The following is a 16,766-nucleotide window of genomic DNA, read 5'->3' on the forward strand; positions in this document are numbered from 1 at the left end:
TTATTGGCCAAAATTTAATCTGTTGGCCATACTTAGTTGCAAGAAAGGAACGGAAATAAGTCTTCATGCTGAGCAGTCTGCCCAGCTCAAAAATCCCATCTTTTTTAAATATATTTTTATTGATTTTATAGAGGAAGGGAGAAGGAGAGAAACATCAATGATGAGAATCATTGATCGGCTGCCTCCTGCACGCCTCCTACTGGAGATTGAGCCCGCAATCCAAGCATGTGCCCTAACTGGGAATTGAACCCTGACCTCCTGGTTCATAGGTTGACGCTCAACCACTGAGCCATGCCAGCTGGGCAAAATCCCATCTCTTTTGGAGAGAAAAAATTAATAGTTGGTACACAACTAGCAATCTTTGGGGGAGGTAGAATGCACTGTTCCCTAGGGCTTTATTTTGTCCCATTTTATGCACTTCTGCCCTAAAAATAAGCGTTTCAATAAACACAAATTGTCCCAAGATTTGATGGTCTTTGTTACAGAATATTTCAAATATATAAAACTAGGTAAAATAATAATATTGAACTCCTGTATACCCGTTGTTTAGTTTCAGTAAATTGTCAACTCCTGGCCAATTTTATTTCATTTGTCCACATCCAGGCCCCCTCCTACCTCAGATTATTCTGAAGTTAATTTCACATAATCTTATTTTATAAGTATTTCTACACAAGTACATTAATTTTTTTATCTGTAAAAACTGTTATCGTTATCTTTTCCAATAGACATGGCTCTTTGGTTATGAACTAACTGATACTATCATGGTCTTCTGTGATGACAAAATCATTTTTATGGCCAGCAAAAAAAAAGTGGAGTTCTTGAAACAGATTGCCAATACTAAGGGCAATGAGAATGCTAATGGAGCCCCTGCCATCACACTGCTGATACGAGAAAAGGTCAGAACTAATAAAGAATGTGTCATAAATGTGAAAGAATGTTTGTAAAAGTGATAAACAGAAATGCCTTCTAAGAATTTAATAGAATATGAGGGGAAGGTTATAGCTGAGGGTGGTTGTAATTTCAAAGTTTTGTCGCATCTTCATTGTTAAGAAGAAAAGAGTTGAACAACCCTGTCAGTTATTTGGCTAAACAAACTATCCATTCTCAAGGATACTGTCAATTTATGCTTGTTTTCATCTGAGTACCTTAATTGGAACAGATAGCTTCAAATATCCTTAAGGAAATTTAGATATACCTTAGTTCTAGTTTTTATTAAATGTAATATTTTTTCATACTTCTCACCTGACAAAGATTTTTTCCTCAGAATATTGTTCACCTATGTGTATGAGTTTCTCAGCTGTTCCTGGGGGGAAATGATCAACTTTTATGGCACTTCACCTAAGCATATAAAAATATACAAAGAAATGTATTAACTTCTGGTTTGTTACTGTTTGCCCTAAAGAAGTGGGTAGGGCCTGGGGATAGAATTCATTCTTTCCAGTGTTTAGAGTATTTGTCTCTGCTATTTTTTACTAGTAGTACATAGATGTCTAATTCTAAAACTAATTGACAAACCCCTCTTCCCTGTGACACCAATAGAATGAAAGTAATAAAAGCAGCTTTGACAAAATGATTGAAGCCATTAAAGAAAGCAAGAATGGCAAGAAGATTGGAGTGTTCAGCAAAGACAAATTCCCTGGAGAGTTCATGAAGAGTTGGAATGACTGCCTCAACAAAGAGGGCTTTGACAAAGTAAGAATACTCCTGGAAAGAAGCAAATTGAGAGTTGAGAAGGCAAAAGTGTGACAGACCTCCGTAACAGATAGTGCAGAGAATGTGGGAAAACTACATTATCTTACATTTCCATTTTATGTTCCCTTTGGCTGACCAGTAAGCCTTTTTTTGGAAATATATTTCTGTTGATTTCAGAGAGGAAGGGAGAAGGAGAGGGAGATAGAAACATCAATGATGAGAGAAAATCATTGATCAGTTACCTTCTGCAGGCCCCACACTGGGGATAGAGCTCACAACCTGGGCATGTGCCCTGACTGGGAATTGAAACCTGACCTGGTTCATAGGTCGACGCTCAACCACTGACCCACACCCGGCCAAGCCAGTAAGCCATTTTACTTTTCACTCAGGTGTGAGGCGTTCAGGAGATAGTTGAGCTATCTTCTATATAATAAAAACCTAGTGGTCATAACACCGTAATGACCAAAAACCGGTCACCAGGAGGCTGCGTGCTCGGCAAGGCGAGTGCGGGTGGATGGGGACTTGACTCTGGGTCCCGCGGCAAGCCGGGACTTGGAGGAGTCCTGTGGCGCTGGCGGGACTTGGGGGTCCTGGGTCTCGGCGATTTCCCATGGGTCTGGGTCTCGCACAATTTCACGCACTGGGTCACTAGTTTAGAGTAAGTCTCTTATCCAGAAAAATTTTTGTTTTTTTGTCCAAAAATGTCTGGAGAGGGGCATTTACATTTAAGATGGCAGTTTAATGCCTCTTAAATGTACACAATGACCTGTTAAAGAGTTACTTCAGATGTTTATTCAATCCAAGAAAGGAATATTTAGATATTCTGGAAACTGCTGATGAATCCTTTGCTAAATAACCTAATATCGTCACTTATAATCACATTGGGAGAGATGAATTTATTTAGCAGTTCTATATCTGCATGTTAAAAACTCTTACCACTTTGACTACAGATAGATATCAGTGCAGTTGTGGCCTATACCATTGCTGTAAAGGAGGATGGGGAGCTCAATTTAATGAAGAAAGCAGCCAGCATCACCTCTGAGGTCTTCAACAAATTCTTCAAAGAAAGAGTCATGGAAATAGTTGATGCAGATGAGGTAAATGGAGAGGGGAAAGTCTTTTTACTGTTTTAATAAACCAGAAGTACCCTACCATGCAGTGTTTTGGTCTGTTCAGTTTCCCTTGAAATGAAGGCTTTGATAATTAAGTTGGTGGTGCATCATTGTGCCAGCTCTCTTTCAAAATAACTATAGGCCTGCACTATAGTTTCTATGTTTACCCAATATTTTACTTGAGAATTTCTTTAATACTTGTGATTTCCACATATTATTATCATCTAAATTTGCTTTGGACAAATACCGGTATGTTATCTAGTGCATAAATCATAAGATTTTTATAGCATACTAAGGGATACCACAATATATGTTGTCTCCCATTGATAACATCCAAAATTGCAGCACCCCTTTTTGCCACCCTCTAGTAAGTATTGTTTCATTTCTGGGTACACTTATAGAAAGTTCGACACAGCAAACTGGCTGAATCTGTGGAAAAGGCCATTGAAGAGAAAAAATACCTAGCTGGGGCAGACCCCTCTACTGTGGAAATGTGTTATCCTCCTATCATTCAGAGTGGTGGCAACTATAATCTCAAGTTCAGTGTGGTGAGGTAAGTTTGAGAATTTCAAAATAAAACAGCTAGAACATTTCAACCTTTAGCCTATTTTTCTTTTGACTCATCTGGAATTCAAAAAAGTGGGAGACAGAATAACTATTACTCTGCCTTCTATATTGTCTTCTTGTCTTATTCCATGCATATTTCTCTTTTATTTCACAGTTACTCATTTCTTACTTGAGCATTTGATTGTAAGCATTTTTCCAAATGATTAAAAATGCCTGGCAAAAAAATGCAAAACATGACACACACACACCCCCCCCCCCCTCAAAAAAACACAACAACATAAAAATCTTATTAGGTGTTGTATAATGTAACCTCTTTAATTTAAAAAAATACTATAAAGAATGCTTTTTTTCCCTGGTCAAACCTGAAGGAATTATTTCAGAGTGAATACTGCAGTTCATACTGGACCGGTGGATAAGTGACTCCTTACCATCATACTATCTATAATAATAAAAGCGTTATATGCTAATTAGACCGGACAGCCAGATGATCTGGACGAAGCCAGGGCTGCAAGAGCCAAGGCAAGCTGCCTTGGCAGTGAGGACTGAGCCCCTTGCATGAATTTTGTGCATCGGGCCTCTAGTTAGAATAGAATGTAGTATATCCTTTGCATAATTAGGAAACAACTCAACTTCTCACTGAATTTTCATCCTCAAAGTTTTGGTCACTAATTTTACTCCAGGTCTTTTATAAACTGGTTTATTTTTTAAAAATGTAGGTCCTTCTTCTGGTTCAGCTTTGGGATATAGCAGTGAAAGTTAATGATTATAAATGTTATATGTCAGAGATAGTAAGGCCTTTCCTAGTTTGGGTAATCAATGAAATGCTTTCTTTCTTTGGTTTCTAGTGATAAGAATCACATGCATTTTGGGTCCATCACTTGTGCCATGGGTATTCGTTTCAAATCTTACTGCTCCAACCTTGTTCGCACTTTGATGGTTGACCCCTCTCAGGAAGTTCAAGAAAATTACAACTTTTTGCTCCAGCTTCAAGAGGAGCTGCTAAAGGAATTAAGACACGGTGAGGTGCCTTACAAAAGAAGGTTTGGAAATCAAGTAACAAAAGTGTTATTAATGTTTATGTGAGTTTATGTCCCTGGGACTCTCATACTAAAAATAGAATTAGATTTTACTAACTTCTAATTATCCTAGCATTTTAGTTCTTGAATCTACTTTTAGGCATGTGTGGTTATTGTGGTTTTACATTGATTTTTACAAAAACCTCTCTGGATACACCACTGTGTCCAAATCTTCATGAAATATTATGGCCTTATTACTCTTATTTAGAATTTTAGAAAGTTCTTTTTTTTTAATTGACATACAAAATTATGTTAGTTTCAGGTGTACAACATAATGATTTAGTATTTGTATACTAGTATGTTGCAAAATGCCCTCCACAGCAAGTCTAGTTAACGATTGTCAGCATACATAAAGATTTATTTTTCTTGTGATGAGTGACAACTTTTAAGATTTACTCTCTTAGCAACTTTCAAATATGCAATTCAGTATTAATGACCATTAAGTATGATGTTAGGTGTGGGTTTCTCATATATTGCCTTTATTATGTTGAGGTACATTCCTTCTATACCCACTTTCTTGAGTTTTTTAATGGACATTGAATTTTGTCAAATGCTCTTTCTGCATCTATTGAGGTAATTATATGATTTTTAACTTTGTATTGTTAAATGTGGTGTATCATGTTGATTGAATTATGAGCGTGGGATCATCCGTGTATTCCTGGTCTAAATCCCTCTTGATCATAGTGTATGATCCTTTTAGTGTATGAAATTAGAAGCACCTTAGAAAGTTAGAGAACTAGTATCTCTACCAACAGAATGTGTCATGTTAATTCCACATTGAATGGATAGAATAATCTTAGTGTAAGAGCAGAACTAATAGTAATCCTGCTAATAAGCAAGGTACAACCTCTTTTAAGACTGTCACCCCCAAATGGCTAAGTGGGATTTTATATTTACCACCTTTAACCACTTTGTAAGCCCATCTGTGTTGCCCAGAGCTTCTAGACATCATTTCCCATGATATTTCAAGTTAATTTTGAGAAATCCTATTGGAAATCATAGTCACAGGTGGTTTAATGAGGATAAAGATCCCTCTAAGGCTATCATATCTGGACTACTCTGGTTTGAAATATCTCTTTCTATCCTAAACCCTGAAAAATTAAGGCCAGAGTCCTTCTAACAGTAACTCACTCCTTCTGTAGCCCTGTTTTTCAAAATTTATAATTTAGTGTATTGCCATTTATCAATACTTAAGAAGCTATTTCTCTGAGACCACCTGGTGTTCCACAGTCTCCCAGGTCAGTGATTCTCAAATAGTGTAATTTAAAATGACAGGATGGATTGTTTTAAAAAATACAAATTTCTAAGCCCTACCATTCCTGAAAGAAACTATATTCCGTATTTCACACTTTGAGAAACACTGCTTTAGGAAAAGTTGATTTTTAAGTATGGTGGGGGTTTTTATTTTCTGGAAGATACTTAATGTTCTCTTTTTGTTTTGTCATTAGGTGTGAAGATATGTGATGTGTATAATGCTGTCATTGACATGGTTAAAAAGCAGAAGCCAGAACTGCTGAACAAAATTACCAAAAACCTAGGGTAAGATGGTATGAATGTAAGTTGTCACTCTGAGTAAATTTTTATGACCGGCTGTCTTCAGGCAAACTATTTTGAGATTGATTCAACCAACATTATGGACCGTTGTACTTAACTGTGTGCCAGACACATCATGTTATCAGAGAATGTGAGAAATTTAAATTCTTCTCCGAGAAATGGGGTGGAGATTTTTCTAGACTGAAATCAATAAAGGTTCCAGGCTTAAACTACAAATGTTAGGAAACATTACATGCTGTATTTTCTTAGAGCACCTCAGCTCACATTTGAAAATTAAATACTGTGAGCCTTGTGACCCAGCGATTCCACTTCTGGGTATATATCTGAAGAAACCCAAAACACTAATTCGAAAGAATATTTGCACCCTAATGTTCATTGCAGCATTTTTTACAATAGCCAAGCTATGAAGTAACTGTGGTACATATATAAATGGAATTCTTACCATTTGCGATAGCATGGTTGGACCTAGAACAGGGGTGGGCAACCCCTGGCATGCATGCCAAACATGGCACGACAGTAACTTTTGCTGGCATGAGAAACCCTCTCATAATCTTCCATTTACAATTTTTGTGAACATTTAAATGTTAAATTACAAGGAACTGGCAAGACACTTGATGTTATGTTTGGTTACATAAAGGCTTTTGAAAAGAAACTGGAAGTCTTTAAGAGGGATGTGGATGGTGAGAGATTTAGATATTTCCCAAACCTCAAGAGGCACATCAAAGACCTCCCAAAAGATGACAGAACAGACTGTCAAAGCCTTCAAAAGCTGTTTTTAAACATCATCGAGTCAACTATTGAGCAGTTCTTCTCAAGATTTGCGAAATTCAGAGAACTGGAAGAGAACAAAATTCATGAGGTTTCCAGACAGCATGAAACTGGAGGAACTAAACTTACAAATGTTTTCATGGATAGACATGGCTGACTTTGAAATGCAGTTGATTGAATTTCAGAGTAGCTCAATTTGGAAGCAGAAATTTAATGATCTTAAAGTTGACTTGGAAAACATTGAAAAAAAGGGATTAGAGACAGGAGTACCAGAGAGAAGTAAGTGGTGTCGAAAACAAACTATTGAAGATGGAATGCCATTCCAGAAAATTTTTTCTGTTTAAAAAACTTTGCAACAGCATTACTCTCCATGTTTTCATCCACATACGCTTGTGAATCTTTGTTCTCAGTGATGAATTTTGTTAAGTCTAGTAATAGGAGTAGCCTGACAGATGAAAGTAGTAGCTTGTGCATATCTCTGAAGGTCACAAAATATAAACCTGATGTAAAATCTCTGTCATCAGTGATGCAGCAGCAAAAGTCCCACTGCTAATATCAAACGGAGTCATAAAATTTTCTGTTGGACTGTCAGTGTACATGTATACATTAAAAAATAAATGTATTTTTCATCATCATATACTATGTTTTTGTCGCTCGAATGAATTTTGTTATTTCTTCAAGGTTCTTCACATACGTACACCTTAAGAGATATCAAGTAAGCGTAACATGTTCTCAAAAAATTAGGGTTGGCACGCAGAAGAATTTTGAGTCAGAGATTTTGTTGGTTTTGGCACTCACTCACAAAAAGGTTGCCCACCCCTGACCTAGAAGGTATTATGCTAACTGAAATAAGCCAGTCAGAGAACAACAAATACGTGATATCACTGACATGTGGACTCTAAAGAACAATATAAGTGAAGAAACAAAACAGAAACAGACTCATACATACAGAGAACAGAATAATGGTTCCAGAGGCGAGGGAGTGAAGGGATTGAGAAGTACAGACTGGTAGTTACAAAATTGACCTGGGGATATAAAGTGCTGCATAGGAAATACAGTTATTAATATTATAATAACTATGTAGATGCCAGTTAGGTACTGGACATATCAGGGGAAACACTTTGTAAAACGTATGATTGTCTAACCCAGTGGTTGGCAAACTGTGGCTCACGAGCCACATGCGGCTCTTTGGCCCCTTGAGCGTGGCTCTTCCTCAAAATACCACATGCAGGCGTGCACATACAGTGCGATTGAAACTTCGTGGCCCATGCGCAGAAGTCAGTATTTTGTGGAAGAGCCACACTCAAGGGGTCAAAGAGCCGCATGTGGCTCACGAGCCGCAGTTTGCCAACCACTGGTCTAACCAGTATACTGTGATCCTGAAACTACTACAAAACAATATTGAATGTAAACTTTAAAAAATAAAATAAATAATTTTTGTTTAAAAAAATACGAAAATTAAATACTCTGAGAAGTCCTATTGTTTTAGAAAAAAATATTTGAATTTTTATTTAATCCAGTGTTTCACAAATGTATTTGACCATTGAATACCTAGAAATAACTGATAACATCTTATAGAATCCAAGACATTTTGGGAAACAAAAGCTGTAGGCAGTCTCCTTAGATGAAAAGTAGTCTGGGATATATAGTTACTTTCTGGGCTTCTCTGATGGATAAGAGGAAATATATTGATCTAAATGGCAAGTCTTGGCCCAGGTGACTTAATGAGTCTACTTATCAACATTCCTCTGAAAATTGCCTCTCTCAATCCGGTTATTATATCTTAATAATGTGTCTCTTAATGGTCTCTGCTAAGCATATAGGAAAACTCCTAACTTGATTCCATGGTAGAGGTTAAAATTTAAATGTGGGTGAATAAGCTAAAATAAAGAACACTTGATATAATAAAATGTTATTTGGGGTACTTTATTAGGATATTTTTAGCTTATTAAAAGTGCAAAGACTATTCTCTCTAATCCTCTTCCTTAAATGACTGATCAGCAGCAGCAAATCACTCAACATGTTTTCCTGCCTTATCTTGAAAATTAAAATAGAATAAATTGTGGGAGCATTTGAGATCTTGCTCCCCATCATATGTCACTAGTTTGGCTCAACTAAACTCTAATTGGGGGTGGCGGGGCGGTGGGGCTGCTCTGCCTGTGGAGTAGCCTTATCTCTGTCCTACTTATTCACGAACACACTCTTTCATTTTAAACTCAAAAAAAAAATAGAATATATTATACTCGACCCATGTATGAGATCTATTAGCCTATTGCTAAAGTTTCTTGTTTCTTTTTTTAGGTTTGGAATGGGAATTGAATTCCGTGAAGGCTCTTTAGTAATTAATAGTAAAAATCAGTATAAACTGAAGAAAGGTGAGTTTTACATGCATACGGTAGGAAAATACTGTTTTGAATAATTTCCTTTATCTTCCTCTTTTCTATATAAAATCTACATTTTTCCATCCTTTCACAGTCTTAGTCTGATTCTTGTTTTGCTATTTTAGGGATGGTTTTCAGCATCAATTTAGGGTTCTCAGACTTAACTAACAAAGAAGGGAAGAAACCAGAAGAGAAAACCTATGCCCTATTCATTGGTGACACAGTTCTTGTGGATGAGGTCTGTATTGCTTAAACTTTTGAGTGCTCATGAATTGACTTTTGAGGAGCATTTTGTACTTCTTAAAAGTCTTTGTTAAGTGCTAGCCAAGGGGAGAAATTCATGTGACAGCCTGTCCTAATACAGCTAGGAATAGAGATTGTAGTCCGCGCACAGGGAATAATGTAAACCACACAGTTACCATATTATGGCTTCAACAATGATAATATCAGGAGCCAATTCTAATGAAACTGATTTATAATTCAACCATTTAAAGTGTACAATTTAGTGATTTCTCCGTATATTCAGTTGTCCAACCATCACCACAATGTAATTGTAGAACATTTTCATCACCCAGAAAGAAACCCTGTACCCATTAGCAGTCATTCCCATTCCCCCACCCCCCCAAGTCTCCTAGGTCTACACAATGACTAAACTACTTTCTGTCTCTAAGGATTTGCCTGTTCTATATATTTGGGGTCTTCTGTGACTGTTTTGTTTTTTGTTTTTCCACTTAGCAGGAACTGATTCTTGATTATGATGATGATGATGATGATGATGATGATAGCAAATATTTCAGTGTTCTTACTATAAGCTAAGCACTTTCATGAATTAATTGAGTCCTTACAAAATCCTATTAAGTAGATACTCTTATCCTCATATACAGAAAAAGAAACTGAGGCACCGAGAAGTTTAACTTGCCAAATATTACACAACTAGACAGGGATTGAGCTAGATTTCAAATCAAGTCTGTGTGCATTGGTTTGGATTTGTGGCAGGCCCGTCCCCCTGGGTCTCATAGTGTCCCATGCCAGAGCAAGCTGTGACCTTGAACCATAGCCTGGCCTCTGCCCATAGGCTGCAGGCACTAGAGCAGGGTACACAGTGGAGGAGAGAGAGGGGTATTTTTTTAAAATATATTTTTATTGAATTCAGAGAGGAAGGGAGAGAGAGAGAAACATCAATGGGAAAAAAACATCAATGATGAGTGAGAATCACTGATGATGAGCCCTACCCTGGGGATTGATCCTGCAACCCAGGCATGTGCCCTGACCGGGAATTGAACCATGACCTCCTGGTTTATAGGTCGATACTGAGCCACGCCGGCCAGGCTCAAGCCTGTATTTTTAACTATTATCCCAATGTTACCTTCCAAATTCTAGTTCCTACTGAGAGATTGGGACCTAAGAACTGTACTTATTCATTATCGAAAAGTCTAGTATCCAAAGGTTCAAAGCATTTCCCAGGTACATACTAGGTTAGAAGGTGAAAGTGTTTTCATTTCAGTGTTCTTATAGGTGTCTGACTTCTCCGTTTTATTCTAGGATGGTCCAGCCACTGTTCTCACTTCCGTGAAGAAGAAAGTAAAGAATGTGGGGATTTTTCTAAAGGTAGGAAGAGGATAAATGTGTGGTATAGGAATTTTGGGTCCAGTGAAGAAGATATAAAATATTGGCTAAAAAGTAAAAACTCGAATTTCTGATTATGACTTTTTTCCCCATAGAATGAGGATGAAGAAGAAGAGGAGGAAGAGAAAGATGAGGCTGAGGACCTGTTGGGAAGAGGTTCACGGGCAGCATTACTTACAGAAAGAACACGAGTGAGTTTACTGTTTTTAACTACATTGATCTCGTATTGGTCATGGTTCACATGTTTTGATAGCTTGGGGTTTTTTCTTCTCTAGAATGAGATGACTGCAGAAGAGAAGCGAAGAGCACATCAAAAAGAACTGGCAGCTCAACTCAATGAGGAAGCAAAGAGGCGACTGACTGAACAGAAAGGAGAACAGCAGATTCAGAAGTAACTGAGTTTGCATTGAGCATTGTCTCAGAATTATATGTAATTTGCAGAAATTTCTCATAAAATATTTTATCCCCACTCCAGAGCTCGGAAATCTAATGTGTCCTATAAAAACCCATCTTTGATGCCTAAAGAACCACATATTCGGGAAATGAAGATCTATATTGATAAGAAATATGAGACTGTAATAATGCCTGTGTTTGGCATAGCGACGCCTTTTCACATTGCCACGATCAAGGTACTAACATTGAATTAGGTTCCCTTCAAACTTTTTCTTAAAATAGTAATTGGGCTTACCATAGATTATTGTTTTATCAAAATCATTTCTCTAACTCTTCTTCAGACTCTACCCTTCTCACTTATCTTCTGCTATCATTTTCCTTCCTTTCAGTTTTCACTTTGTAGAGGGTTTATTGGTCTAGTTTAGAAGCATAATTGTCCTCTTTCCTTGAATCTTTTTTTTTTTAGCATTTTTTAGCCTGTAGTTGTACATGTAGCGTAAGTAGTTGGAGAGCTCATGATTCTTTTTGAAACATATTTGGTCATATAAAAAGATGCTAAATATGTAGGTTTAGCAATCAGCTTGTAATTCCTAACTTAATTTTAGCATTTCTATTATAACCCCTAATTTTTATCAAGGAAAGAATCCTGTTTATTTTAATGCTGTTTCTTTTTTTAACAGAATATAAGTATGTCGGTGGAAGGAGATTATACTTATTTGCGAATTAACTTCTATTGCCCAGGCAGTGCTCTGGGCAGGAATGAGGGCAACATTTTTCCTAACCCAGAAGCCACTTTTGTCAAGGAAATGTGAGTTCCCAAGAAAATAACCATCCCCAATTCCTTGCTGGCTGGAATGGCACTCTCAGAAGCATTTCATTCTCCGTGCTGTCCTCCCCCATCTAGTTAGTGAATGGCAAAGCCTCCCTCAGTGACACTTGTTTAGAATCACCTTTCAGGCTTTGTATTACTTTGAGGATGAAACATAATTTAGAATCCTCATGAAAATATTTTATACTTGCTACACATATTTTGCAATAGAATCTCAAGAAAGGTGTGCCGCATTGGAGTCTATTCTTTCATGGTTTGGAATGGGATCATTTGGGAGGTTATGCCAGATTTGAAAAATAAGTGTGATTGTCCCACCCAATGGATTAGCCAACATTCTCTATTCAAAAGAGAAGAAAAGAGGTGGTTTGTTTGTTTGTTTAGCTTTCCAAATGTTCAAACGTTGTTTCTCCATTCAGTGGTGCTGTTTTCTTCTAAAAATATTAAGCCAGTTATAAAATATAGTGAAAAATGCAGGTTACCTAGCCTGATAAAGAAACTCATGTAAATGCTTCCCCCCTTCTACAGTACATACCGAGCTTCAAATATGAAGGCACCCGGAGAACAGACAGTACCAGCCTTGAACCTTCAGAATGCTTTCCGGATTATAAAAGAGGTACAGAAGCGTTATAAGACTCGGGAAGCAGAAGAGAAAGAGAAGGAGGTAAGCCTGAACACCACAGACAAAGAAACTTTCTGCAAAAGGACACGTGGGTTTGGGGATGTGTAAAGATACATGAAGATTCACATTAATTTTCATTCTGCTTAGGGCATTGTGAAACAAGACTCCCTGGTGATCAACCTAAACCGGAGTAACCCCAAACTAAAAGATCTATACATTCGGCCAAACATTGCCCAAAAGAGGATGCAAGGTTCACTGGAGGCCCATGTCAATGGTATGGACCATCTCTCATGTGCCTGCGCTTTGTAATCAGGGACACATTTGTAAGAATGACACATCAGATAATATAGTACGACAAGGAAATGCTGGAAGGAATCTGCTTATGTTGCTGTATGAACAGAACAAAAGGAAAGCTCTGTACAGTTGTCAGCATTTCCTCTGACCCTGTTCAAATCAGTAAAGAAAGATGCAGTGCCTCTTGGCCAAGCTCAGGGTGCTGCTTGGTAATTAGCTACTTCCTCCACTCTTCCCCCAGGTTTCCGCTTCACATCTGTTCGAGGAGACAAAGTGGATATTCTGTACAATAACATCAAGCATGCATTGTTCCAGCCCTGTGATGGAGAAATGATTATTGTCTTGCACTTTCACCTCAAGGTATACCTTTCTACTCACTAGCTCTGTGATCTTGGGCAAGATCTCTCTGTCAACCTCTGTCCTTTAAGATATTGATGAAAGAAAAAAAAAAGATATTGATGAAAACGTTACCGATCACATATGGTCTTTAAGAAGATTGAATAAAATAAATGTTTATAAAGCCCTGGCCAGCATAGCTTAGTGGTTGGAGCATCGGCCCACACACCAAAGGCCCATGGGTTCGAATCCCGGTCAAGGGCATGTACCTGGGTTGCTGGTTCAATTCCTGGCCCTGGTCAGGGCACATGTGGGAGGCAACCAATCGATGTATCTCTCTCACATTGTTGTTTCTCTCTCCTCTATCTTCTCCTCTCCCTTTTCCTTCTCTTCCACTCTCTAAAAATCAATGCAAAAAATATCCTCTGGTGGGGATTAAGAATAATAGTTATAATAATAATGTTTATAAATCCACAGTGCCTAACATCTAGAAGGTGCTAAGTGTCTTTGTCCCTTTGGTGATGATACATAATGATCACCAAAGCATATAAGGTCTCCAAATTCCTCTTTCTGAAATAGAAAATCTTTGCTTTAGACACAATTTATTACCAACAATCTCTCCAAAGTCCATTGCAATAAGTAGGAGTACTTTTTAAAGTCTATCCTCTTTCACATTCCCAAATGTCATTAGTTTATGGTGACTTCAGGAATAGTTTAACTATCCTATATAATAAAAGGGTAAAATGCAAATTGACCAAATGGTGGGACAACCAGTCACTGTGACATGCACTAACCACCAGGGGGCAGATGCTCAACGCAGGAGCTGCCCCCTGGTGGTCAGTGCTCTCCCACAGGGAGCGCCGCTCAGCCAGAAGCCAGCTCATTGCTGGCCAGCACAGCGGCGGTGCCCAGATCCTCTCCCATGTCTGCAGCAGCACTAAGGATGTCAGGCCCGCTCCCCGCAGGACATCCTCCGAGGGCTCCCGGACTGTGAGAGGGCGCAGGCCAGGCTGAGACACACACACACACACACACACACACACACACACACACACACACCAGTGCACAATTTTGTGCACCAGGCCTCTAGTTTTTATATAAATGCTGTCATTTTTAGTAATGATATTTTTATATTTTCACATTTTGTTGTTGTTATCTTGCTTTCTTATCTGTTATATAGACTAAGTTTTCTGACTTTCTGCTTTTTGCCCTCAGAATGCCATCATGTTTGGGAAAAAGCGGCACACAGATGTACAGTTTTACACAGAAGTGGGAGAGATCACCACAGACTTGGGAAAACATCAGCATATGCATGACCGAGATGACCTCTATGCTGAGCAGGTCTGAAATTTAGTATTTTATTTGCAGGGTAGTAAGGTAGGATGTAATCCAAATCTGAGTTCACTAATTGTTATATTTTATAAAGAACCCCTGAATCTATATAGAGAATAACTTAGGTCTCTGCTGAGTTCGTGTGCTACAGTGGTTTATGGATTAGATTTAGGTTGCAGACTCAGCTCTACAGTTAATGGTATGATGACCTTTAATTGGGTATACCCATTAGTATAATAGTTATGACTGCAAAAGCACTTCAGACTTTTTGAAGGGATACACTGTTAACAAGTAAAGTAATAGCTATAGTTAATTAGTTTTTTTTTTTTCTTCTACAGATGGAACGAGAAATGAGGCACAAATTGAAAACTGCCTTTAAAAATTTCATTGAGAAAGTAGAGGCTCTAACTAAGGATGAACTGGAATTCGAAGTGCCTTTTAGGGACTTGGGGTAACATATCTTTATTTTTTAAAATATATTTTTATTGATTTCAGAGAGGAAGGGAGAGGGAAAGAGAGATAGAAACATCACTGATGAGAGAGAATCACAATCGGCTGCCTCCTGCATACCCCCCATTGGGGAGCGAGCCCACAACCCAGGCATGTACTCTGACCGGGAATCAAACCTCAACCTCCTGGCCCATAGGTGGACATTTAACCACCAAGCCACACCAAACAGACTATCTCATCTTTTTTTGTTGTTTTTTATTGACTTTAGAGAGGAAGGGAGAGGGAGAGATAGAAACATCAATGATGAGAGAGAATCATTAATTGGCTGCCTCCTGCACACTCCATACTATGGACTGAGCCTGCCACCCGGGCATGTGCCCTGACTGGGAATGGAACTGTGACCTCCTGGTTCCTAGGTCAACACTCAACCAATGAGCCACACTGGTCAGGCATATCTCTTTTTTCTAGCCTGAAGTTTCACGGGTCTACCTTTTACAAAAATTGGTTATTCTTCCTTTAATAATTTAACATACCTTCTCCTTTTTCATATAACTGATATCCTTTGAGATATCCATTTCCTCTTGAAACTTTAAGGGCTGGGATGAGTGGCTAAGATTGAGAGGCTTCCTTTGCGAATGACTCTGTATTGAGTATGCTGGAGTTGTTGGGAATGGGAAACAAGTTTATTGTGGCAATAACAGTTTCTCTTACAACAAGTTTAGTCTTAATGTGGTTTCTTTTCTTATTCTCTTTCAGATTTAATGGAGCTCCCTATAGGAGTACCTGCCTCCTTCAGCCCACTAGTAGTGCGCTGGTAAATGCTACAGAATGGGTGAGTATTTCTAAACCCCCTTTTAGTAAGAAAACTCTTAGAGAAAACGGAGGATAGGTGTTTTGAAAAGTAGATCCTTGTTATTTCTTTTGATATTCACTTATCTTAGACATAAAACATATTGAACAAATGATTATAAGCCTCTTTAGTTTTTTTGATAGTTCATATGGTTTCCTTAAATTTATTCTTGAGAAGAATTTAATTTTGCAGATTCTTTTACTGGGGCTCCTTAATATATTGTACTGCTATTAGTCTTTCCAAAAAAAACCCAAAATTGTTTAGTTATCCTTTATGTAATGGATTCTGAAAGTATTTGAAATTGCTAACATATAATAGTTGGCAAAGTATTTATATGATAATATCCAGTTCCTCTTTGACAGCCACCTTTTGTGGTGACATTGGATGAAGTTGAGCTGATTCACTTTGAGCGGGTTCAGTTTCACCTGAAGAACTTTGATATGGTAATTGTCTACAAGGACTACAGCAAGAAAGTGACAATGATAAATGCCATTCCTGTAGCCTCTCTTGACCCCATCAAGGAATGGTTGAAGTAAGTAAATGTGCCAGCAATCTCCCATTTACCCCATGAATCCTATATTATTTATATACTAGAGGCCTGGTGCACGAATTCGTGCATGGGTTGGGTCCATCAGTCTGGCTGGTAATCAAAGCCTATGTTGGGGGGGGTGCCACAGGAGGTTGCCCAGGGAGTGGTAGCTCCTGCATTGAGCGTCTGCCCCCCACCCTCCCCCACCCGCCCACCCACCCCCCACCCCCACCCCCCCGTGTCAGTGTGCGTCAAAGGGACTGTAGTGACTGGTTGACTGGACGTTCCGGTTGTTCTGGTCGTAATGGTCACTTAGGCTATGATGCACACTGACCACTGGGGGCAGACACTCAATGCA

At 38.4% G+C, this 16,766-nt stretch overlaps 1 protein-coding gene and 1 non-coding gene across 4 annotated transcripts in view; both read left to right on the forward strand.

Annotated features, from left to right (window-relative positions):
- Positions 1–16,766, forward strand: part of SUPT16H (SPT16 homolog, facilitates chromatin remodeling subunit) — a 44,202-nt gene that overhangs the window by 13,393 nt on the left and 14,043 nt on the right. For 2 of the 3 annotated variants that reach the window (XM_023752857.1, XM_006087397.3), the window contains exons 3-22: positions 726–896; positions 1,540–1,692; positions 2,643–2,789; positions 3,206–3,357; positions 4,217–4,389; positions 5,896–5,986; positions 9,071–9,144; positions 9,276–9,388; positions 10,693–10,758; positions 10,872–10,967; positions 11,052–11,167; positions 11,252–11,405; positions 11,850–11,977; positions 12,524–12,659; positions 12,765–12,891; positions 13,153–13,271; positions 14,463–14,588; positions 14,918–15,030; positions 15,786–15,861; positions 16,242–16,411. In XM_023752857.1, coding sequence (XP_023608625.1) covers positions 726–896; positions 1,540–1,692; positions 2,643–2,789; positions 3,206–3,357; positions 4,217–4,389; positions 5,896–5,986; positions 9,071–9,144; positions 9,276–9,388; positions 10,693–10,758; positions 10,872–10,967; positions 11,052–11,167; positions 11,252–11,405; positions 11,850–11,977; positions 12,524–12,659; positions 12,765–12,891; positions 13,153–13,271; positions 14,463–14,588; positions 14,918–15,030; positions 15,786–15,861; positions 16,242–16,411 — 2,501 coding nt within the window. Of the gene's footprint in view, positions 1–725; positions 897–1,537; positions 1,693–2,642; positions 2,790–3,205; positions 3,358–4,216; positions 4,390–5,895; positions 5,987–9,070; positions 9,145–9,275; positions 9,389–10,692; positions 10,759–10,871; positions 10,968–11,051; positions 11,168–11,251; positions 11,406–11,849; positions 11,978–12,523; positions 12,660–12,764; positions 12,892–13,152; positions 13,272–14,462; positions 14,589–14,917; positions 15,031–15,785; positions 15,862–16,241; positions 16,412–16,766 lie in introns of those variants that run through there. The other variant, XM_023752858.1, reaches the window with a different exon arrangement.
- On the forward strand, positions 10,124–10,255 carry LOC111825747. The gene has a single exon (XR_002828938.1). It is a non-coding gene; the product is annotated as a small nucleolar RNA SNORA42/SNORA80 family (small nucleolar RNA).

This window comes from Myotis lucifugus, unplaced genomic scaffold (genome assembly GCF_000147115.1).
Source record: "Myotis lucifugus unplaced genomic scaffold, Myoluc2.0 scaffold_38, whole genome shotgun sequence".
In the NCBI taxonomy this organism is placed as follows: Eukaryota; Metazoa; Chordata; class Mammalia; order Chiroptera; family Vespertilionidae; genus Myotis; species Myotis lucifugus.